This window comes from Camelus dromedarius, chromosome 17 (genome assembly GCF_036321535.1).
Source record: "Camelus dromedarius isolate mCamDro1 chromosome 17, mCamDro1.pat, whole genome shotgun sequence".
NCBI lineage: Eukaryota > Metazoa > Chordata > Mammalia > Artiodactyla > Camelidae > Camelus > Camelus dromedarius.
This window is the reverse complement of record NC_087452.1, coordinates 42,844,193-42,868,147: the sequence shown is the minus strand read 5'-3', so window position 1 is coordinate 42,868,147 and position 23,955 is coordinate 42,844,193. Positions and strand designations below refer to the sequence as shown.

Here is a 23,955-nt window from a genome sequence, read left to right as displayed (position 1 = left end):
GTTAAGTCAAATTCAATAGTCAATTTCAGGTGATGAAATATGATTACCTTTTGTACACTGTAAAACAATGTTGTTTTCTATGTACTTATTATAAATTCTTCCAGAATGCGTCCCTTTTCTATCTAATCAAAGACATTGGACAAATTATCACCTTTTATTTTTTCCTAAGGACTTTCTTTTTGAAGACCACTCTGTTCCCTCTCTAATCTATTAGACTGGTTATTCTTTACAATGTGGACACACATTGTTTCAGAACTGTTCTACATTATCCAGTGTTGATCCCCCTTTCATGTATCCTGTTTTCCCATTTCTTGATTTATTCCTACGTCTTAGTAAAGTACATCCCTCAGAAGTTTTTTAAAAAGAGAGGTGCTTAGAAGGTAAACTGACTCTTTCCATCTGTCATTCTATTTATTTTAGCCTTAAACTTGAGTAGTTTGGCTGAGTATAGAATTCTAGGATGGAAATGATTTTCTTCAGAATTTTGGATGCACTGTCCTTTATCTTCCAGGAATGCTGCCAAGAAATCTGAAAACTTATTAATGTATTACTTCTGATTTCTTCTATTTCATACATTTTTATCTATAAAGATTTTAATGTTTTTACTTAGTTCCTCATGTTCTGAAATGTCTTAATAATAAGACATTTATTATTAAATGTCTGGGGGTAGGTTCTTTTTCTGTTGATTGTGGTAGACAGGCCCAGCATGGGCCCTGTAAATCCTAAGACATTGTCTTATTTCTTTAATTCCTCCCCCCATTTTTACCCAATTCTGTCTTTCTAATAGTTGTATTACCCTTATCTTCTGGATTGTTTTATAATTTATTTCTATTTTTCATTTTTGGCCCTTTGTTTACATTTCTGGAATTGTCTTAGTTTTATTTTAGCAATTTCTATTATTTTTAATGCTCAAAATTCACTTTTCCTTCTCTGAAGCTCTCATAAAAATCTTTTTTTTAATGGATGCAATTATCCTCTCATCATCCCTTTGAGGACATTAGAGGTATTGTTGCTCTGGCTGTCATCATAATCGTTCTTTTCCTCTCTTCCCTTGATAGTCTTTGTCTCCTCTGAGTTCTTTTTTATTTGTTTAGACTATTTATCAAGTTGGAGGCTCTTCTCAACCTGATTCCCCTGGATGGCCATTTGTACTGAAGAGTTATTTTCCCTCCCATCCTCAATCTTTAAATACACTGAAAAATTAAGATACCAAGAACGCTTTTAAAGAATAAGGAAATGGCCGCAACCCAACCCACAAACCCCAAACCATACCAAAAAATTCTGCAAAATATTCCCTAAGGTGAAAACGCTGACATATCTGGTTGAAACCTACACAATTTGTAGTTCATCCTGGCCCTGAAATCTAGGCATAGCCTAGCCTAGCCCACATAGTAGTAGGAGTACAGAACCATCATATCAATATAAAATATGAGGCACCGGCTTAACTGCTGGCTTGGTGTGGTAAGGAAGCTGATATTAGAGAATGCAAAATGCAAACTCATGTTATAGTGGAAAATATTTAATAAACAGTAACCTGCAGTAACTTGGTAGGTAGACCGAACTAAAAGTAATTGGATGCATTTGGCCAGGAATTATAAGAAAGATATGAGCTACAGTAATTGGCTAGTTTGAAAGCAGAAATGAAAAAAGATAAATAGATTTCAGAAACTTGGTATAATATAGAGCAGCTGATTTCTTTTAGACTGAAAAGGTAAAAGATAAAATTAATAAAGTCTTAAAACTCATTAAATTTAATCTGTTGGAATAGACTGAATTAAGGGTATGGGCTTTATGTCTAATATTAAAATACCAAAGTGAATTAAGAAGTCTCAAAGCAAAAATAAGAATAAGGTCATAGCATTTCTGGAGTCGTTCACCAGCTCTAAAGTAATCTAGTTTAAAGCTAAAGAGATATGAGGACAGAAAAAGCAAGGAAGCACAATTTGCATGAAGAACAGGTTCTCAGAAAGAGCTTTTAGCATGTGAAACTTGCTGGTATGAAATAGACAAGAAATCTACTACATTCTCAGAGTCTTGTATTATCAAATAAATCATGAGGCTGTATTTAAGTGTCCTGTAACTGAGTCTTGGATGCCTACCCTTCCTGAGCAGAATGCGGGCTGGGGGAAGTTGTGTACCTGCTGAAGAGTGTGTTCCCCAATACCCACTTCTGAGATACCCAGGAGGAGAAAGGTAAAGGAAGAACCCCACAGAGTGGGGCCAGGGATTACCAAGAACAATGGGCAAGGAAGCTCTTCCCAAGAGAATTGTCAGGACGTATGCAAGGCATCACTCTCCACCCTGGAGAAGGCCCTACACAATGTTGTCCCAGCTAGCCAGGAAAGGGTTACCTTTCATGTTTTCATAAGTTCTTATGAAAATAAATCAGAAAACTGACCTTACAGAAACTCTTATAGTTGAAATTTCTCTTCTCAGTTCTGTTACATAACATTTCTATTAGCCCTAGGCGATGCTTATTTTGAACTTCACTGAGATTCAATATAGCGTGTATGTAAGTGCTATTTTCTGGATGTGTTCCATCATTGATTCCCCCAGTCATAAGGAACCTGCTATACTGAGCTAGAACAAAGTTATCTTGATATATGGAGCTGATGACAATGAGAGTAATCCAGGCAAGTTAATAACTTAAAATGCAATATTCTTTGGGTATTTGTTTAGCATTTACTTGAAGAAGTCATTAAGAATCTAGTTTTACATGAACAAAAATTGCATACGTATTTCCTTTTCACCAAAATAGGGAATTTTTGTATCTTAGATATAAAACATACTTTAACATTTGTATTTGTCTCTCATTTCACTTTTTTTCACCCACCATTTGTATTTGGATAGTGTTATACTCTCATAATCAACCAAGATAAAGTTAACTTACATGAATATCATTATTGAAATCATGTTCAAATTGTGTTTGAAAGTTTCTTCGTGGCTTTCACATTGGAAACTGGTTCTGAAGATATGTTCTTCCCCCCCCCTTTTTTTTTTTTTTCTTACTGATTTTCCAAGCCAGGTGTCAATTTGGGAATCAAATGAAAAATATTAAAAATTCACATATTAACATAACTTCTTCCTGAAAATATCTCCACGGCATGTGGTAAGCCACATGGTTTTAGGCTATCACTGGATTTTGTGCACTGAATTCAAGTGATAGCCAAAGAGCTGCCTGCCCTGGTGATGCTATCCTGATGGAAAACTCCTCTTCAGAAATTGGCTATTGCTAGCAAAGGTTCTTCGTTTTTAATTCTCACTCTAAGCTTCTGCTTACTTCAGCAGGATGAGTTCCAGATTACATTTTGTTAGTTAAGAATTCTGGTTGGAGAAACTAACACAACACTATAAACTGACTATATTTCAATAAAAAAAAAAAAAGTTTAAAAAAATTAAAAAAAAAAAAAAAGAACCCTGGTTGGAAACCTAAGTTTATATCTACAGAGCTCTTGTGTTTCTATGGAGTAGTCTCCCCAAGGTCACTCTTCTGGCTTATCCTTCAACCAGCTCTTGGCTCCCACTCTGCTCACTGGGCAGAAGCTTAGATTTGGAAATTCCTAGAGAAGTTTGTCTTTAACTGACCTGCCAATAACCTTTATTTAGCCTCTGCATGTACTGATTGATGCCCAATGAAGACAGTCCCAGACAAGAGCAGCAAAGACAGCAGTAAGTCCCACAACTGACACTGAACGTCTAAACCCATTTAGTTGCTTCGTGGAAGACAAGTGAGGGAAAAACTAAGACTTGTTTTCAGATATTTGCCTGAATGATCTCATGGAGGTCAGTTGAATAAGGTTTTATATACATGAAAGTCCCTTTGCAAATAGAGATGCTGGCTTATTGTTAAAGCCACCAATGATAATTTCAAATGTCTGTCCTCTCTACTTGTTTGTCATCTCTCAGTAGAAATGGAAGTATGTTAGAAAAGTTATCAGATATTATGTGAAAATAAATAGTTTGATGGTAAACCTACCAGAAAAAAAAACACAGGCAAACATTTTCTGACATAAATCTTAGCAATGTTTCCTAGGGCAATCTACCCAGGCAATAGAAATAAGTGCAAAAATTAACAAATGGGACCTAATTAAATTTATCAGCTTTTGCACAGCAAAGAAAACCATAAGCAAAACAAAAAGACAACATACGCAATGGGAGAAATTGTTTATAAAAGATGAGACTAACAAAGGTTTAATTTCCAGAACACATATAACAGCTCATACAACTTAAAAAAAAAAAAAAAAAAAAAAAAAAAACCCAAACAACCCACTCCAAAAATGGGCAGAAGACCTAAACAAGCAATTCTCTAATGAAGACATACAAATGGCCAATAGGCACATGAAAAAATGCTCAGTATCACTATCAGAGAAATGTAAAGCAAAACTACAAGGTATCACCTTATACCAAGTCAGAATGGACATGATTCAAAAGTCCACAAAGGATAAATGCTGGAGAGGCTGTGGAGAAAATGGAACCCTTTTACATTGCTGGTAGGAATGTAGTTTGGTGCAGCTGTTATGGAAATCAGTATGGAGATTCCTCAAAAAACCAAAAATAGGCTTACCTTATGATCCAGCCATCCCACTCCTGGGAATATATATCCAGAGGGAACTCTAATTTGAAAAGATACAAGCATCCCAATGTTCATAGCAGCACCACATATAACAGCCAAGAAATGGAAACAACCTAAATGTCCATCAACAGATGACTGGATAAAGAAGCTATGGTATATTTATACAATGGAATACTACTCAGCCATAAAAAAATAATGTCATTTGCAGCAACATGGATGGACCTGGAGATTGTCATTCTAAGTGAAGTAAGCCAGAAAGAGAAAGAAAAATACCATATGATATCACCTATATGTGGAATCTAAAAAAAGAAATCAAGAGGCTACTAATGAACTTATCTACAAAACAGAAAGGCTCGCAGACATAGTTAACAGTCTTATGGTTACTGGGGAAAAGGGGTGGGAAGGGATAAATTTGGGAGTCTGAGATTTGCAAATGTTAGCCACTATATATATAAATAGATTTTTTAAAAGTTTCTTCTGTATAGCACAGGGAACTACATTTAACACCTTATAATAACTCTTAATGAAAAAAATATGAAAATGAATATATGTATGTATTTGCATGACTGGGACATTGTGCTGAACACTAGAAACTGACACATTGTAATTGACTGTACTTCAATTAAAAAAATAGTTATTCCTTCAATTGAACAAAACAAACAATAAAATGCAATTTCGTGCTCTTTTCTGAGTCTATATATCACATTTATCAGATCCTTAGCATTTTTATCTTACAATAAACACCTTCCCTTTCATTTTCCTCCCCCTTAAGCTCCTTTTAGTAATGAAAAGCAGGACATTGGAGGATAAACTTAAAATCAACCAAGAAAATGTTTTTACAGAGTGAAACAGACCAAACCTGGCTCAGTTCATGAGCCAGGAAAGATGTTTCTTTAACAGCTTGAACCAGGTCTATACAGAAGCTATTCTAACTCATTTATCCCACAGAACTCATAAAAAGGTTTTCTTGTTACTCTCAAGGTGCAAACTTGAATTTTCGAAATGGAAGGGTAAAATGGAAAATCATTTCAAGAAAACCTCTAACATTGCTGTCCATCTTTTTTTTTTACTGAAAGTTAAACATGTAAAACCTCATTTCATTGTGTGTCTCCTTTCTTAGTTATCAGTACCCAAAACAAGGCAAAAAACATTCATGGTTCAGTGAACAGAAGGATCTGCACTGCAAAAGGGTGATAGACTGGCTTATTTCTTCTGCTGATTCTAGCCTTCACAGCAGCCCCTAGCTGGTGGAAGTGGTTTTGAGCACATACCCACACAGAACAGGAGATGGAGCTCTTCACTAACACGAACTCATGGTGCCTCCTGTCTCTTCGGATTAGCCTCATTTATTTTATCCTACAAAATTCAGAGACTACCAGAAATCAGGGCTGCCTCAATTTCCCATTATTTATGTTGGGGAATCAAAGTCCTTCCAGACTCAGGATCTATTACTTCAAAATGATGAGAACTTGAAGAAGCAGCTCTGAGTTCCAGGGCTGTGAGATTTAAAGAAGAAAGGGCAATATTCCTCACAAAGAAGCAAATCCCTAAGTACAGGGCACTCTGCAGGCAAACATTGCGCGCGCATATTTGTGGCAAAGGAAGACCTCAGCCCTCTTTGACAAGGATGACCGACAGTAAAATCAATGCAAATGTAGCTGTAAAACCCCTTCTCGTCAGACTGCTCCATCCAACCCCTTTTACAAAAGAAATAATGTAACCGCCCCTAGAATTGGCGGATTTAATTGACTGACGTTTGAGGACGGCCATATACATTCACTTCCCCTGTTTACCTCTCTTATGTATGCTCTTTCCTCTTCAATATTTGTTTTGTTGTTCAGCCTTGTTCTAGGTAATCTTTCATTCCTTCCCCTTTTTACTCTATTTAAACGGTAGTAAAAAAATTTTTGGAAATGAAAACCCCTCACCATTCATGGAAAGGCAGCAAAAGAGCAGTTTTCATTATTATTCCTTCTGACAAAACACTAAAGAGACGAAATTCTTTTATACTTCTGAACACATGGGCTTGCTGGACCTTTGTCCCTACATGTAGCCTGTGAGGAATTGTGAAATTAACCACTCGTATATCGAAGAATAACCCTCTTTAGGAAAAGACTCGTTGGCAACTTTACCGAAACCACTACAGTTCAAAGTGGTTATCTGGGAGGTTCCCATTAGACACAACACTCTGATCCAAGGGAGCCTTGGAAATGACACATTAACTCATACTCTGTTTCACTCCTAGAGCACGCACTTACTGAAAAAAACGAGCAGCCGCTGCGGAATGCAGATTAGGATATAAACGGAGGTAAAAAACGCAGGTGAGACCCGTGTTCACATCACGTCCCTACCTTTCGAAACGCTAATGAACCCCAGGGGGAGAGATGATCTGTCTGTCTCGCCATGCAACCGCGGACAGCACTCACCCTTCCACGAAGCTTGCTAGCCCAAGACGCTGTCTTTTTGCAGCCTCTGCAAGAGCAGCGTGCTCTTTCCTTTTCTTCCAGTTTTGTCGATTCCCTCCAAGAAAGCTTTCTCTGTGTCCTATGGAAATAGTAAAACCAGGGGGGGAAATGGCTTAGTCGTTTATTTATCACCACTAAAAGGCAGGTAATAAATAAGGTAGAGACTATTTCCACTTTTTAAAATTGTTGTTGTTCAGGTTTAGTTCATGGAGAGACACTATTACGTACGTTTCCGGGGTACCACAAAATGATTCAACATTTTTAAAAGTTATACACTATTTAAAGTTATTATAAAATAATTGGCTCTGTTTCCTGTTCTGTACAACATAACCTGGTATTTTATACGTAATAGTTTACACCTCTTAATAGCCTCCCACTATCTTGCCCCTCCCCCTCCCTTCTGATAACCACTAGTTTGTTGTGAGTCCGGCTTTTTTTTTTTTTTTTTTTTTTTTCCTCCCCTCTCCTGGCCTCGTCGCCCTCCTAGGCCGGCCGCCTCTGCAACCACCAGGAGAGGTTCCAGGCTGAGCAAACCTTGTCGACAGGCTGAACAATCCTTGTCCGCAGGCTGGGCAAACCTCCTCTGCAGGCTGCGCAAACGGCGTCTTCCACCTGTCATGGCGGAGTTCCTCTTCCGGGACACGTGAAAAAGCCGCGAGGACCCCAAATGGAGTGGCTAGCGAGCTGCCTGAGCGGACGGGAGCCTAGAGCAGCCAGCTGGCAGCAATTCAGGCGGCGGCACCACCACCTGCGGGGTCCTCGCGCCTGGCCACGCCCTTTTCCCCGCCGGCGGGTTGTGGTAAGCTCGTTTCTTTTTCCGTATGTTTTGACCAGTTTGTTTTCTCTTTTAGAGCCCACATATAAGTGACATCGTACTGTATTTGTCCTTCTCTGACTTACTTCACTTACCCTCCGTGTTCATCTGCGGGATTGCAAATGGCAAAATTTTATGCCTTTTTATGGCTGAGTAGTTTTCCACTGTATAAATATACCACATTTTATTTATCCAGTCATCTGTTGATGAATACTTAGGTTGCTTCCGTATCCTGGCTATTGCAAATAATGCTGCTATGAACATTGGGGTGCACATATCTTTTTAAATTTGTGTTTTCATTTTCTAAGGCAACAAACCCGGGAGTGGGATTGCTGCATCACATGGTAAGTCTATTTTTAGTGTTTGAGGAACCTCCATTACATTCTCACCAACAGTTTTGGTGGGTTTCCTTTTCTCCACACCCTCTGCAGCGTTAATTACTTGTGTTCTTTTTGATGATAACCATTCTAAACTGGTATCAGGTGATGCCTCATTGTAGTTTTAATTAGAATTTCTCTGATATTTAGTGATGTTAACCATCTTTTCATGTGCCTGTTAGCCATCTGTATGTCTTCTTTGGGAAAATGCTTGTCAGGTCTTATGCCCATTGTTTAATCGGATTTTTGGGGTTTTTTTTTTTTGTTTTGTATGAGCTGTTTATATAATTTAGATCTTAACCCCTTGTCAGTCATATAGTTTGCAAATATTTTCTCCCATTCAGTCGGTTGTCTTTCATTTTCTCACTGGTTTCCGTTGCTGTGCAAAAGCTTTTAAGTTTAATTAGGTCATTTTTGTTTATTTTGGCTTTTATTTCCTTTGCTTTAGGAGACATCTAAAACAATTGCTACGATTTATGTCAAAGAGTGTTCCACCTCTGTTTTCTTCTAGGAATTTTATGGTTTCTGGTCTTACACTTAGGCCTTTAATCCATTTTGAGTTTACTTTTGTATATGGTGTTAGAGAATGTTCCAATTTTATTCTTTTAAGTGCAATTGTTGGGTTTGCCCAGCACCATTTATTGAAGAGACTTTTCTCCAATGTGTATTCTTGCAGGTGGGAACTATTTTCCCTTTAATGAAAACACATTCCAGGGAACCCACTGTGCAAATGCCTGGCAAATTTCTCTTACTATTTGGAGAGGACAGAGGATGTCACGTCCTGGGGACTCATTGGGTCTCCAGCATTCTTGGAGTGATGAGGATAACGTTTGAGTGGGAGTTTTACAACAGATCTTGAAGCTGTTAGGGCAGATATTTTCAGGAAAGTGTTTCACATTTTTTTTAATTATAATGACTTTGTTTTGGAAAGAAATTCTGGTCCATTCGATACTGTGAGTGATGTGATCTATTTGATTTGTGACAAGCTGAAACTCAGAGTTTCTTACATTGAATAACGTGATGCTTTTTGGAAATGAATGATGCAGAGTACTCATTGTGGATGTACATCACATAGCGTCTTCTTATAGTTTAGTCTCAGTAACAATTTACACCTGATACCCTTTCAGTGCTGTTGATAAGGAAGACCACTTAAAGATTTAGGCAGTCAGGTTTGAGTTAATGGCATTTGTTGGTTCTATTATATAATAAAAAAGAAAGTTTATTTTTAGTTCCTTTTCATTTAATTTATGTGAAAAAATAAAACAACAACAAATTGTGAACCTAAAAAGAGGTTTCAGAAGGCCTTCGATGGAGTACATGTTAGCATTATGCTCTTGAATTCTGTTGAGGATTTTTTCTGTTTAAACTTTGGTTGGAGTGGCTCTTAGATTGTGTGGTTCATTTAGAACTTAGTAGAATAAAATTAAGTACCTTTTCTGAAAACATGTGTTCCTTTTATATAATAAGGTATCTATAATTATCTCCTTTTATATCAGCTGCAAAAAAAATGCTTGTAATTCATCACAATTTATATTGGCTCATTATTCCATATGTTTATGTTCTATTATTACTCCTTTAGGAATTCTACTTAAAGTTTAACAAAATTACAATGAAAAAGATTATGCGAAAACTGAATATAAAATAATATCTTTCTCCTTTCTCAAGGAGCGATACTGTTGATGGCTTCTAATAAAAGTAGGTTGTGAAAGTTACTATGAAACCTTTGCCCATCATTCCAATGGTTTCCCCAGGTTATGTCAATATAAGGCTATTAGGCATCAATTGACGGGGAAGGGATTTGAAACGGAGGATAGAGAGGTGTCAGGAAACTTTTTAGGTTTTTACTCACAGGTGCCCTTAAAAGGCAATTCTGGTTATCAGTAAGAAAGAGGTTAACCTGAAGAGCTTTCTGGAAGGGAAAATACCCATATGTGTACTTTAAACATGTGATGAGGATAATAGCCTTTTAAAAATAGTTTGAGGAGTCTTGAAATGTTCCAAGTCCAAGCATTTCCTTTTTCTTTAACTTTTTTTTTTTTTTACTTTATTACATTTTGGTGTGGGGGGAGGTAATTAGGTTTATTGTTTTAAACAGAGATCTGGGGATTGAACCCAGGACCTCATGCATGCTAAGCACATACCCTAACTACTGAGTTTCTTCTTATATATGAGAAAAATAAAAATATCAAGGGATTAAATGACTTCCTCAGTATCCCTATAGCTGAGCCAGAACTGGAATGCACTGAAACATTGTTTTTTGTTTAATTGTTTTGGCTTTTGTTTTCAAATATCACAGATTTCTGAACAAGCATTTGGGAATTCTGATAGTAATACAAACTTAAGGATTAATGCAGCTCTAGTTACCTTTAGTCAGAATCACTCTGAATTACACTGAGACTCACCTGCATTAGAGCTGGAAAAATAAAAGTGGAAGTAAATGTCTTCAAATCATGAAAATCTGCTGTTCTGCAACTGTAGAATGTTCCATCACTTCTCTGTTTATCCCAGCAGGCCCTGCTAAGAAAGGCCGCGTCTGACCTGTGTCTGATCTACACAGCTGCATGTTATAAAGTCAAAGTAACATGCAGAGGATTCAATGATCTTCACCGTCATTCTGTTCCAGAGACAGGTATTTAAGTCCTCAGTAAAAAGAAATTTGAGAAAATTATTTGGCAACATAAATGCACCCACCTGTATGTGCTAACCTGATAACCTCACATCCTTCCTAAGAAATAATGACAAATTCAGAAGAAAATGACTTTATGTCAAAATCTCGATGCTATTATTTACAATACTGAGAAATTAACAAGAATAAAAAGCAAAATAAAGTATTTATGAAATATGGTCATTTGATGGAACATTCGGCAAACAAAAATTTATGTAACATGAGAAAATGCAGATGTCCATTGTTAAAGAGCAGAGAACAAAATAAAACAAAATATTAGAGGTTGTGTCCCTGAATAATGAGGATTAAGAGATTAAATTTACTTCCAGTAAACTTTTCTGCATGTTCCCATTTATCTCCATAGAATAAACGTGTACTTTATTGTGTAAACAACAGTTTGCTTAAAATTGAAAAACAGATGCAAGAAAATGATAGGAGCTGTTAAGGGCTCCAGTGCAGGGTGTGGTGGAAAGGGAAAAATGTGTACAATTACAACAATGCTGTGCTTTTGGTTTTAGGGAGCTGGAGGACCTCGCTCGGAGCCATTGAAGTTCTCGGTAAGACTGCTACTTCATGTTTAATTCTGCTCTCGTGTTTAATTCATGGGAAAAATGAGATTTTTATTACTCATTGTTACCTTCTCATTTTCTGTTCTGCCACCTTGCCCCTTCTGTCATCTTCCTGCTTTCCTTCCATGTCATGGAGACTCTTGGAGTTTGGAAAAAAACTCTAACTGAAGTTTGGTGACAAACTCACGGTATTTGGTCATTCCATTTTGAAAAGATTAAACATGGGTCTAGGGAGCCACGTATTCTGGTCAAAATGATAAAAGTGCAATAAACCCCTCCTGCTGTGTGTTTTGAATTACATGATAAATCTGTTAGTTCGTCCTATTTATGCCTAATAACAGAGACGCCTCGGGAAACCAAGTTCCTTCCCCAGGATTGTTTTCAGATAATCGGTGGTATTAGATAGTTAATGTTTCAGAGAGGGAGGCTTAACTGTTGGCTTTTCTGTGTGTTAAGTCTCATGTCTCGTAGCTTTTTGTGACTTTTGTTTTTCTCCATGTAGCTTTACATGGGTGGCCCACCCATTGCCAAACGCTTGGCATATGTTGTAAATCAGGTGTTGGTAAAGTTTCTCTGTAAAGGGTCAGATAGTAAATGTTTCAGGATGTGTGGTCCATGTACAGTTTCCTTTGCAACTCCTCAAATCTGCCAGTTTGCAGCCCAAAAGCAGTCATAGGGGATATGTAAGTGCTTAGATACGGCCGTTTCTAATCATGGTTTACGTATGAACACTGAAATTTGAATTTCACATGATTTCCACGTCATGAAATACTCTTCTTTTGATGTCTTTTCAGCCATTTAAAAGTGTAAGAATCATCCTTAGCTCACATACTACAGAAAAACAGATGCAGGCAGGAATTGGCTAGCCAGTCGTGTTTCCCTTACCCCTGCCACGAATCAGGCAGGAACAAAGTGGTGGGCAAAAAATCCAGGATTCTGCTGAATACAACCTGGCCCTGGTCCTCAACCTGCTCTTCAGCAGACCCTTCACTGTATTGTCACCTGGACACATCTTCAGCGTACCATCACACTGCACGCCTTTGCTCTGTGTGTGGTACATTAAAAAATGGCCCCAGTTCTCCCTGTTCCTTCTGTCAGGAGATGAGAGAGGGAGACTATACTTACTCGTGCAGTCTGGGCTTGTGAGTTTCTTTTGCCCATAGAATATACCCAAAGTGACAATGTGCAAATTTAGGCTAGCCTTTTTCCCACTTCTGCCCTTGCTCTTAAAAAAAAAAAATCTGTGTGTGTTTGATGAAATTTTGTGTCATAGTTAATTCATATGTAATTAATGTAAGTATAAAATATAATGAATAGAATATGAAAATCAAGTAGTGTCGTTCTAGAAGAAATTGAGATCCTAAAAAGTTGAAGTGACTTTTTACAGTAGCAATTTAGAAAGTCAGAGGCAGTGACATGCCTGAAACACATATTAAACTGCTAGTCACTACTCACAAAATCATCTCACCATTTCAGAAGAAAGATGTGGAAAATGTTAGTAGTAAGGATTTATTATACCTGATTTTTTATTAGATGGTTTAAGAAGAAGACACACCATGATTTAAAAATTTGGCAAATACATAGATATATTATAAACTTGATGTTAAAATTGCAGTACAGAACACCCATTAGACACATCTTTGGTGAAGAAATGGTGCTCAATGTACTGTTCAGGGTAATTTTCTTTTCCCTAAAAGAATTGCCCTCCATAAAAAAAGAGACATCATGTACCTTTTGAAAGGCATCTTTGTAATAGATTTTGTTCAGTTATATGAGACTTGGAGTTCAGTAGAATGGAACATTCACTCAGTTTGCAACCGATATTTGCCCCTGTGTTAGAAAAATTGACAAAGTTTGTTGAAACTAGAAATCCCTCAACTCGGTTGTAGTGAAGTTTAAGACACTAAATGAAAGATGGACATTCTTAATATGATATCTTAGGTTGGATTCCTTAGAAATAAGACCTGAGACATGGATTCTTGTTTTCAGGGTTGTATTGAGAGGTGTACTCAAGAAAAAGAAAGTGAAGGAAGCAGGGTGAGGTATGGGGCAGTGGGGAGAAGGGGATGTTAGGATCTAGAAGAGGAAGTTATGGCAGCTAGAGTGGAGTTTCAGCCTGATCTCATGGGGAGTTCTGTAACGTGAATTGTGCCACAGAAATTATCCAGTCCAGAAACAGGGGCACCAGTCTTTTTTTTTTTTTTTTTTTTTTTTTTTTCCCCCCCCACACACATACTCACTACGTAAGATTTTGGCCAAGATGAGGCAGGGTCTTTTGGGTCAGTGGCTTCCATTTGGTAGAAGGCAATTTTGAGATCAGGGAAAGGAGCAGCTGTGAGCCTTTTAGGAGCCCAAACTCAGAGTCTACAAGATGAGTATATATTAACCTAGTAAACGTAATCCCAGTGGGTCACCAGTAGCATCCACTAAAGTTGGTTTCTAATCGGACCAAGCAAGGGAAACTGCACAAAGTTGTGTGCAGTTACACTTGAGCATGCCACCTCCTATACTGTTTGCTCAGAGTTTATTTAGAGGTGTTCCTGCTTTTAGAAAGTCAGGACAAACCACATTCTCCAAGTGGAGAGCAAACTAATTCCACTCAAGTGATGGATCGTCAAATCCTTCTCCTTCTGGTTGGTTCACTGTAAGGCGGTCTTTCTCTACTAGAGGCCTGACCTTTTTCCAGCAAGCTTTACTGTGCCACTCCCATGCCCTGTAATCGTATTTGTGCCTTTGCTCATGTTTCGTCATCTGTTCGGAGGACAGTTGTTTCAGAAGCTCCATTTTGTTGTTCTGTGAGTTACCTCTAAAATCCTCTCTGTCCTCTTGTGCTTCATGTTTCATTTCCATGAGAATGGAAATACACTTAGACTTGGGCGCTTCTGTCTTGTTTCTCAGAGTCCGTTTACAGATGGTCCAGTTTTTACATATTCTAACATTTGAGAAATCAGTTTTTCTAATAGATGTAGTAGAGAGCTATTCCAGTTCCAAGTAAAAGACAATTAACTTTTGAAAACGGTTCCCTTTCTCCTCTATTTGAAGTAATCTAAGTTTTTAAACCTCTTAGTACTGTTTATATATATATGGTGGTTTATGGCTTTTTCAAAAATCTGAGCTGCACAGTAATCCTGTGAGAAACATATATGGCCTTTACTGTGTGGAGGTAACATTCTTCTATACCTACTGTGTTGGGAAACATTGGACTTTTTAAAGTATATCTTTTATTTGTTAATTCCCAATAAATGTTAATGGTTTAAGTTTTACCTTTTTATCTTCATATATTTTATTCCTTCATTTCTTTACTGCTTCATAAGTAATCTGTATTTACTTCTGTGGAACCCTCTTTATTATGTCATTTATTTCAGGGTAGAGCTTCTACTACCAGGTCAATTAAAAGTGGTTAATTTTACAGGATATTCTAAGCCTGCTCATATTTAGATAAATAGGTAGATATTTCCTACTTCTGTCACACCAGACACCCACATTTCAGTTGCTTAATATAATTTTGTACTAAAGGGACCAGGGCTTCTTGGCAAAATGGCCAGTTCAGGAGCTGGGCCAGGAAACATGATAAGAGCCTGGGGCATCTCATGACTCCAGTTAATGGATTCAGTGCCCCTGACAGGTAATAGCTACTGTTACTGAGCACTTTGTATTTGCCAGAAGCTGTACTAAGTCATTTATATGTGTTACATCAATTATTCTGTACCACAATACTATGACATACATATCTTTCATTCCAATCTTTGGGTATAAAGCTAAAACTCACATAAATAAAGTAACTTTCCAACATCACACGGTTAATATACTGAGGAGCCCAGGATTCAAGTACTGGCCCGTGCTTTTAGTCAGTAGAACATTCACAATTTATCGTTGTTTTCTCTTGGATGCAGTGTCTATCCACAGTACCTCTGTGGCACTCATAGTCTTTAATTTCCCTCTATTTCATTTATAAATTATGTAATATACTAAGTATAACTACATAACATAGTTACATAAACATATGATTTATACACACATGTAAATATAGTGTGTATCACATTTATGATGATACATATGATACTAGTTCTGTTTCTCTGGTTGAACCTGACTGATGTATGTACCTGCAAGTTCCCTGGTCCCCTTTCTTTCCATCTTACTGTCATAGTGAAATGAAAACTCACCAACACTCAACCTTATGACTAAATAAATCTAGAGTCTGAAGAGAAGGCTACATAATAGGTGAGAGTTAACAAATAATAAAAGGATGCAGATATTGGGACCTATGTGTACTTTCCAAACAAAACTCATCCATTAAGCGTCTCTTTATATTAGAGAAATTAAAGTTACCTCAAGCCAGAATTATGGGTGATTATATAACTTAAACTTATATGGCTTAAGAATGTTTAGAATAAAAAAATAAAAATATTTAGGATTCACTAAATTATTCTGAAACAATGGAAGTGTACTTTGTTTATTCTCTCTGTCACCTTCCCAGAGATTTAGCTATTAGGCTCTAAGAGAACCTTAACTAATATTTAGCTTTCTACAGTATTTAGAAGGTAAAATAAACTAAAAATAATCTATCCAGAGTATCTGCATTTCTCTTTGATGAATGGGAAGTTTAATCAGTCTTAATCAAGATGCTATAATTATTCATGCTAATGTATGAAAAACTGATAATAGGATTTGCATAAAGCCAAATAAATGAATCTCTAAAGAGAGAATATCAGAAATCAGCAACTAAGTCAATGCCTAGCTGGGTGAAGAATGTGTAAAAGTTCCGTGGGCAGTAGAGCGGTGCTACACTCAGGAACCAGTTATGAGTCTGGTGAAAGTGAAGTTAGATTACAGTTATGTGAGACATCTGTTTTCAAAGCCCCAGGCACCTTCTCTGTTGACAACCCTACTGTCTCTTCTTCTACCCTGATTCATGGTGAATGGATGTTACTGAGTATGCCTGGATTATTTGAAAGTATACTATTTAGTGTCTAAATACGGGGGATTTATGGATATCTTTCTGTTGTCACTTCCTAACTTAATTCCATTTTATGTTTGAGTTATTATAAATTTATTAATACTTACTTTATGGTCCTGAATATGTTTAAATTGGTAAATGTTTTATGTGTACTTGAAAAGAATGTATATTATGTTGGTGTTGGCGGAAACATTCTATAATTGTCATTTAGTTCACATTGGTTAATAGTTTTCAAGTTTTCTGTATGCTTACTGATTTTCCATTTACCTATTTTAGATTTCTTATATATAAAACCAAAAGCAAAAGTGATAAAAGAAAAAGAAAACAGATTCACCCAAAAAAAAAAGTTACTGAGTCCGTAAAAGGATTCAAACCCTCTCTCTCCAGTTTCAAAATCAGTACTGTTGTCCCCGCCACTATGCAATGAAATTTTCATTATTAAAAAAAAAGTGAATGGCATTAGATAAAATAAAATTCACTTACTTTTATGCCTCTTATTTATCCACAAAGGATAAAAAAATTTCATATGATTTTATATGAAACGTCTACATTTCATATGTAGCCACCCCTGCTCCTCAGAATTTTTTTCTTTAGGTTGTGATAAAAAATTCATGAATTATTTTATCATAGCTAATTTCAAATGGTTAACATACTTTACTTTATTAAAAAAATAAAATACACAGAAAAATGCATAAAGTGAATCTGTAAGTTGAGTAAATGGCGGCAAAGCAAAAAAGTCATGTAACTGCCACTCAAGTCAAGAAAGAGTGTTATTGGTATCAGAGATCTCTGCCTGTGCCTCATTACTTGATACTTATCCCCCAGAGATGATTATAATTGTGAATTATACCGCTTACTTACTTGCTTCTTAAAGATATTTCTACTGCCTTTGTTTGGATCCATAAACAATATACTTTCATTTTGCTTGTGTTTAAAATTTACATAAATGGAATCATATTACTTATATTTTCTTGTAGCATATTTTGTTTTCCTGGTCGACATTATGAATGCAAGCTGCATTAATGCCATTGCATCAAAACACTGATTTATTTCCACCATTATAGACAATTTCATTTCATAAATATGTCACAACTAATTGATCCATTATACTTGTTGATGGATATTTGGGTTGTTTCCAGTTTTTTCTCTATTTCAAATGAAACTGCTATGAACATTTTTGTATGTGTATTTTGGCGAACAATTGGTGCAGATTTCTGTGAGTTTTCTGTCTGATGGTGGAACTGTCAGGTGATAGAGCGTTACATAGGTAGACACCGCCCAACACACGTCCAGAGTAGAGGGCGAATTTCTGTTGTTAATTCTAGTTGCTCCATATTCTTAACAATACTTAGTATCTTCAGTTTTTGTTCATTTTAGGTGTTCTGGTGGGTATGTAGTGGTATTCCATGGTGATTTTTTTTCCTGACTACCAATACAGTTGGGCACACTTTATTTATTTCTTGGCATTTAGACTTTGTCTTTGTTGAAATGCCTCTTGAAGACATTGACCTCTTCTGCTTCGTGGCCTGGCTTTTCCTCGTCGATCTGTAGATGTTCTTTACGTAGTCTGGAAGCTGGTACTTTCTCAGTTATGCGTGGCAAACACCTCCCATCCTGTGCCTTGTCTTTTCAATGTTTTTGTTGCATCTTTAGAAAAATAGCTTTCAAGTGTTCTGTAGTTAAATTTATCATTTTTCGCTCATGATTAGAGCTTTCAGCATTTTCTTAAAAAGCCCTACTACATCTCGATGCCACAAAGACTTTTTTCTGTATTCTTTTGTGAAAGCCTTTCAGATATGTGTCTGCCATTAACCTGGAATTGATTTTCATGTATAGAGTAAAATAGGGAGTCCAAAATCTAAAGAGAATCAAGACCTTTATCATCCTGTTAAAAAATAAAAAGATGTTAAAATGTAAGCACCATTTATTCACCTCCCAACTCATGTTTTTTTCTAATATTTTTTGTCTACTCTTATGATCCTCCCTCAACATCAGTATTACTACTCTATATATTTTATGTCATTTACATTTGCCCAGATATTTGCCACTTTTCTCTGCTTCTAATTCTTTTTGATTTTTCAGACTTTATATCTGTGTTCATTTTTCATCTACTTAAACTGCATCCTTTAGAATTTCCTTTCATGACAATATTCTAGGGACAAATTCCCTTGATCTTTGTTTATTATATGGATTTATGTTTGACTGCATTCAAACAGTATATTTTCTCTGGGTATAGAATTCTAGTTTTCACTTATTTTGTTTCAGCATTTTGGGGATACCTGTCCTGTGACTTCTGATTTTTGTAGCTAATGTTGAGACTCATTCAGCCAGTCCTTCCTCTGAAGACAGTCTGTCCAAGTTCTCTGCCTGCTATCAGTATATTCTCTTTGTTTTGTTTTGTTTTGTTTTACCATTTCAATGACATGTAACTAGGTATGGATTTCTTTTTTATTATACTTGGGTTTTGTTGTCTTTCAACAATTTGGAAAATCCTCAGCTATTCTTTCTGCAAATTTTGCCTTTTCTCTTTTCTTATTTTCATCTACATTTAGATTGCCAATAAAATGTCTGTTAGACACACTCATGGAATTTTTATTTTTCACACCCTCATTTGTATTTTTACCTTTTGCTTCTCCCATGATACAATCTGCATAACTTTTTTCTTTTTTTCCTGCCATCTCTTCCCATAGGCACAGCAAGACACTTCACTTTATTTTTTTTCACCTAAAATTTTTTGACACCTTTATTGTGGTCTGGTTCCTGTACAGTAAACTACACATATTTCAGATGTACAATTTGATGGATTTTGATAGATGCATAGATCGATGTGTATGCCAATGAAACCACTATCACAATCACAATAGCTAACATTTCCATCACTCCCCAAGAGGTGCAATTTCCGAACTCCCAGTTTATCACTTTCCACCCCCTTTACTGCTAGTAACCATAAGTTTGTTCTCTATATCTCTGAGTCTGTTTTGTAGATAAGTTCATTCATTTCCTTTTTTTCAGATTTCACATACAAGCGATATCATATGGCATTTTTCTTTCTCTTTCTGGCTTACTTCACTTAAATTGATAATCTCCAGGTCCATCCATCCTTGTTGCTGCATATGGCAGTATTTTTTATTTTTTATGGCTGAGTAGTATTTCACTGTGTGTGTGTGTGTGTGTGTGTGTGTGTGTGTGTGTGTGTGTGTGTGTGTGTACACCGACCAGATCTTACTTATCCAGTTACCTGTCAGTGAACATTGAGATATTTCCCTTTTTATTATTTCTGGTTTTGTCTACTTGGATAAGCTCTGTCATTTAGTTAACAGTATTGTATAAAAGTTAATTTCCTGATTTTAATGGTTGTACTCTGATTATGAAAGATGTTAACTGTTAGGGGAAGCTGAGTGGAGATATATGGGGAGTCTCAGTTCCATTCCTGCAACTTTTCTGTAAGTCAAAAATTAGTTCAAAATAAGTTTTTTTTAAAAGCAATATATCAGAAAGGATAGTAATTTGGCATATGTGATTAATGTTCTTCTAAAAATGATAAAAATGTACTGACCTAAAGAAGACAGCGGGTGCTCATTAGAAGTGTGAAATTCTTATTAATAATTCAATTCCATATGCAGAAACCATGCCCGCAATAGGAAATGGGGACGCAGACCAATTACAGCATTCAAAAAATTCTATAATGAGAAAGCAAATGACTAAGACCAGAAACCTCTTTTTCACACTTTCCTAGGAAACGTAGAACCCAGGAGCTTCAGTCCCTGCAGTTTCTTCTCTTTATCATGTTTCCCCCACTTCTTGTTTTTTTTTCCTTTTATTAAACTATGAAATATCGTTAAATTGAAATTATCATGAATAACATTTTTTCCTAGTGCCAGTTAGGCCTCCTGTACAAAAATATTACCTTGCAAAATGCCAGATGAGCATAATCAAATTTCCCACTGAATCACTGCAGAGCAGAAAGGGTGTGCCCTCTCTCTTGTTACACGCAGCTGTCCGTCCCCTCTCTTGTTTCCTATCTTGTGCTGTCATTTCTTTGGCTTGCTAATTCTGCCTAAATTCAGAGCAGAGTAGAGGACAGAAATAGTTGTTGGCACATCTCAAAGACCAGCACAGGTGAAGCATTCCTGACCTGTTTCCTGAACAACGCAGTCCGTGAACCTTAAAGTCAGGCCCTAGACTTTGTCCTCCTCCATCTACCTACTCTGTTTGGAGCTTTTAATTAGTGCCAGCCCTCACCTACCTGCAGCGTGGCTCACGCTGTCTCCAGTGGCATGTTTGCACATGCAGAAGAGGGATATGGGGAGCTTAGCAGAAGCCTGAGGTCTGAGATTAGCGTCTGATTTAAGAAAGTGAGTACATCTCACCCATTCATACACAGAGTCTGTGCACAGGGATGCACGCATGCGCACAGACACATGCTGGACCAGAGTGGCTTCCAGAGGGCTAACTTCCTTTCCAGAAGCCTCCATTTCAGGCTTCAGCTGAAAGCTGTGGCTCTGTAACACAGTGCGGATCTGGACCTCCTTTTGTCCCCTAAGGAGCATCCCACCTGCTCTGTAGACACTCAGGAGCCTGGCGCAGTCTGCCTCTCCTGCCTTATTGCCAGCGCTCAGAGCCATCTGAGAACCTGCTCATTCCTCTTAATCAGAAGCAATGACTTTCGAAAGAGTCTGATGGCACCAATTGATGAACTAAGTCAAGAGGGAGAAGCTCATCACGAAGGATGTGCCTTGTGCCTGTGTATTTATAGAAAGCTCTGCAGACAGGGAGAATACATTAACATTATTAAGCTAAATCTACCCCGGGGTTCTCAGTTCTTGTTAGCAGCAAATTCTCCCTTCACTGATCTATGTATTATTTTATAACAATCCATGCTGTATACATTTTAGTTTAAACTGTGTCCTGAAAGAGAATGTTTTCTCATGTTTCTTTCTGCTCTGAAAAATCTTGTTCTAGATTATGAGAGGAGGAAAGAAAATTACAAACAACTTAATGTGGGGATAGGGCCAGAGAAAAAGAGGAAGGTGCACCCTTTTCCTACGTAATAGGGTTTTGTAACGTTTGAAAATGCTACCTTGCAAAGGGCTGTTATAGGAACACAATTTAACAACTAGATATATGACAAGAAAGATGCAGACAAGGAAATAGAGACTAAAAACATTGTCAGTTATCTAAGACCACACAGAGAGTAACTAGTAACTGTAACAGCAGAACCCAGACCCGCCTCCCCATTCCTGCTCCTGAGTGCGATCTTCATCTTGAACAATAGCAAATTAGTTGTCTTTCAGTTCTCATGTCTCAAATATGAGACCTCTGGCACAAAAAGTTCTCAGTATAATCAAGTACTTATCCTGTGCTTAAATTTCCATAATTCCTAATTAATTAATTAGAACAGTTTGCTTGCCTGAGTCACGACTGCATTGTGATTGGTTGATATGGTTCCAGTGTCTTTAATTTGCAGATTCCTCTTGCATCTTTTTTTTTTATTCTTTTCAATGTATTTATTGAAAAGACCGGTTTGATACCCTATAGAATATACCACAGTCAGGATTTTGCTGATTGTACCACTGTGGTGGTCGTGTAATACTTTACTTGTCAATTTTGCTTAAATTTACAATTTTCATTAGAATTGGATTTGTCTTTTTTCCCCCTTACAGAGCTGCTTTATTGGTGATTTTATGCATTTTCATTCGGAGATTTTAGCAGTCCTTTTTCTAGGATCCCTTATGCATTATGGATTACTAAATGTTGATACTCCGTATTTCTGTCATTCTGTCTTCATTTATTAGCTGGATCACTTCTGATGCGCATCAGGACACGCTACCCAAAAATAGGGCAGCGCCTTGGCAAATTGAAATTGTCACCTTGACACACTTGAGTTGAAAAGAGACGGCAGAAGCAGGAGGGTCACTCTGACCTTCAACTACCTTTTGTCTTCTGAAACAGGTCATAAGATCCTCATGTGAAATGTGCCCTCCTTACACCCAGGAGAAATGAGCATCCTTCTGTCTGAGGACAAAGGGTTGCCCAAAAGAGTCCTAACAAACAGAACTTGCTACACTTACCTCATATTCTGTCACTTATCATATTTCTGCACAACTGTTCACGCCTCAAACCCAGCATGAAAGTACTCCAGTCTGATTCTTCAGTTCTTCATTTCATTATCAGGGCTGCATGACACATAAAAGTTATACTAAACAAACGTGGATGCTTTCCTCTTGTTAATCTGTCTTTGTCAGTTGAATTTTTCAGACTCAGCCCGGGACCCTTAGAGGGCCCAGGAAGACTTTTCCATCCTTATACTTCTAAAAGGAGAACTTGCCCTCATTAACCTAGTGACCTAGGGGTATAGTTCATAAAGAAGAGACAGAAGAAACGTTGGTTCTTTCCCTTTATTTATGAATTTTTCATATAAAGTTTCCTAGCAACTTCTAAAATTGGCCAGTGGTTTTTTATGTTTGAAATATCATTACAAACTCATGAATTTAAAAATATTGGATCGGTTTCAATTCCTTGTAGTCGTAATTCTTATTACCCATTCTTGGCCAGTCGGAGCCTGTTCATTGTGATTTTGAGACCTCTCCTCTTGAGAGTCTCTGAAAGCTTCCTTGCCTCCTAGTATGAAAAGATGTCCAGAACTTATCTTGTATGTTTCTCGCCCCAAAGCCGGAGTCAGCCAGGCTTGCACATTTTTTGGGTGTCCAGGGTGAATTTATGCCTCAGGAAGGTCAGTCACAACAGAGAGATCAAGTGTGAGGTGCACATGCAGTCACAGATTTCTGTGGGTTCTCCTCCAGTGAGAAAATGGAAATTCCTGGTGAGGGGTTAAGAGTCTCCTTAGATCCTCCTGTGGTCCTCCTGCAGCACCTTGAGAACCCAGGTCATGGTATTTGTAGGCATAAGTATCAACAGGCAGGTGGGCAGGGTAGAAACAGCTAGAAAACCCATCACTGAGGGCTCACAGCCCATGTCTGCAACTTCACCCCGTTTGCTTCCCATTCCCACTGCCCTTGCTAGAAAGCGTCTGCCCCCTGACCCAGTGCAGCCGCAATATTCCAGAAAAGTATTTCCATCCAGGAGTCTCCAACATTTCTACCTCTCCTGTAACTCTGTTTTTAATCTATTAATATACTCAGAATGGCTGTGGACCAAAATGGATGATAGCTAGAGTAGGACAGAGCTGTTGATGTTCCTGAGAAGGTGCTGGAGGCATGAACCTTGAATAAGAGAAAGCTGGTAAGATGACTTCTCCATCACACCCCTCTGCAGCTGCTGCCATAATTTGCAGCACAACAAAGTGTGAACTTTGGTATAAAATCCAACAAGTTTTGGACACATGCCAGCTCTCTGTGAAACAAATTTTGAACAGAAATAGGAGCCATCCTTCCATAAGACAGGGCAAGAGGGCTGAGTATAGAATCCCAAAGAGTCATATTAGGGCCAAATGACTCATTTGTGTTAAAGATATATGGTATTTAAATTGGTATTCTTCCCTGAAGACCAGTTTTTAAAAAATGAGTGTTTATTAG

General features: G+C 37.3%; 1 protein-coding gene and 1 long non-coding RNA gene across 5 annotated transcripts in view; one reads left to right on the top strand and one right to left on the bottom strand.

Moving 5' to 3' along the window:
- Positions 1 to 7,653, bottom strand: part of LOC105090704 (uncharacterized) — a 146,553-nt gene extending 138,900 nt beyond the window's left edge. For all 4 annotated transcript variants that reach the window (XR_010384956.1, XR_010384958.1, XR_010384959.1 and 1 more), the window contains exons 1-2: positions 7,573 to 7,653; positions 7,000 to 7,117 (exon numbers count right to left, since the gene is read on the bottom strand). This is a non-coding gene — a long non-coding RNA (uncharacterized LOC105090704). The remainder of the gene's footprint in view (positions 1 to 6,999; positions 7,118 to 7,572) is intronic.
- A 520-nt stretch (positions 7,654 to 8,173) lies between these two features.
- Positions 8,174 to 23,955, top strand: part of STAC (SH3 and cysteine rich domain) — a 204,049-nt gene continuing 188,267 nt past the window's right edge. The window contains exons 1-3 of the mRNA XM_031469899.2: positions 8,174 to 8,196; positions 10,738 to 10,858; positions 11,413 to 11,451. Coding sequence (XP_031325759.1) covers positions 10,826 to 10,858; positions 11,413 to 11,451 — 72 coding nt within the window. The 5' untranslated portion in view covers positions 8,174 to 8,196; positions 10,738 to 10,825. The remainder of the gene's footprint in view (positions 8,197 to 10,737; positions 10,859 to 11,412; positions 11,452 to 23,955) is intronic.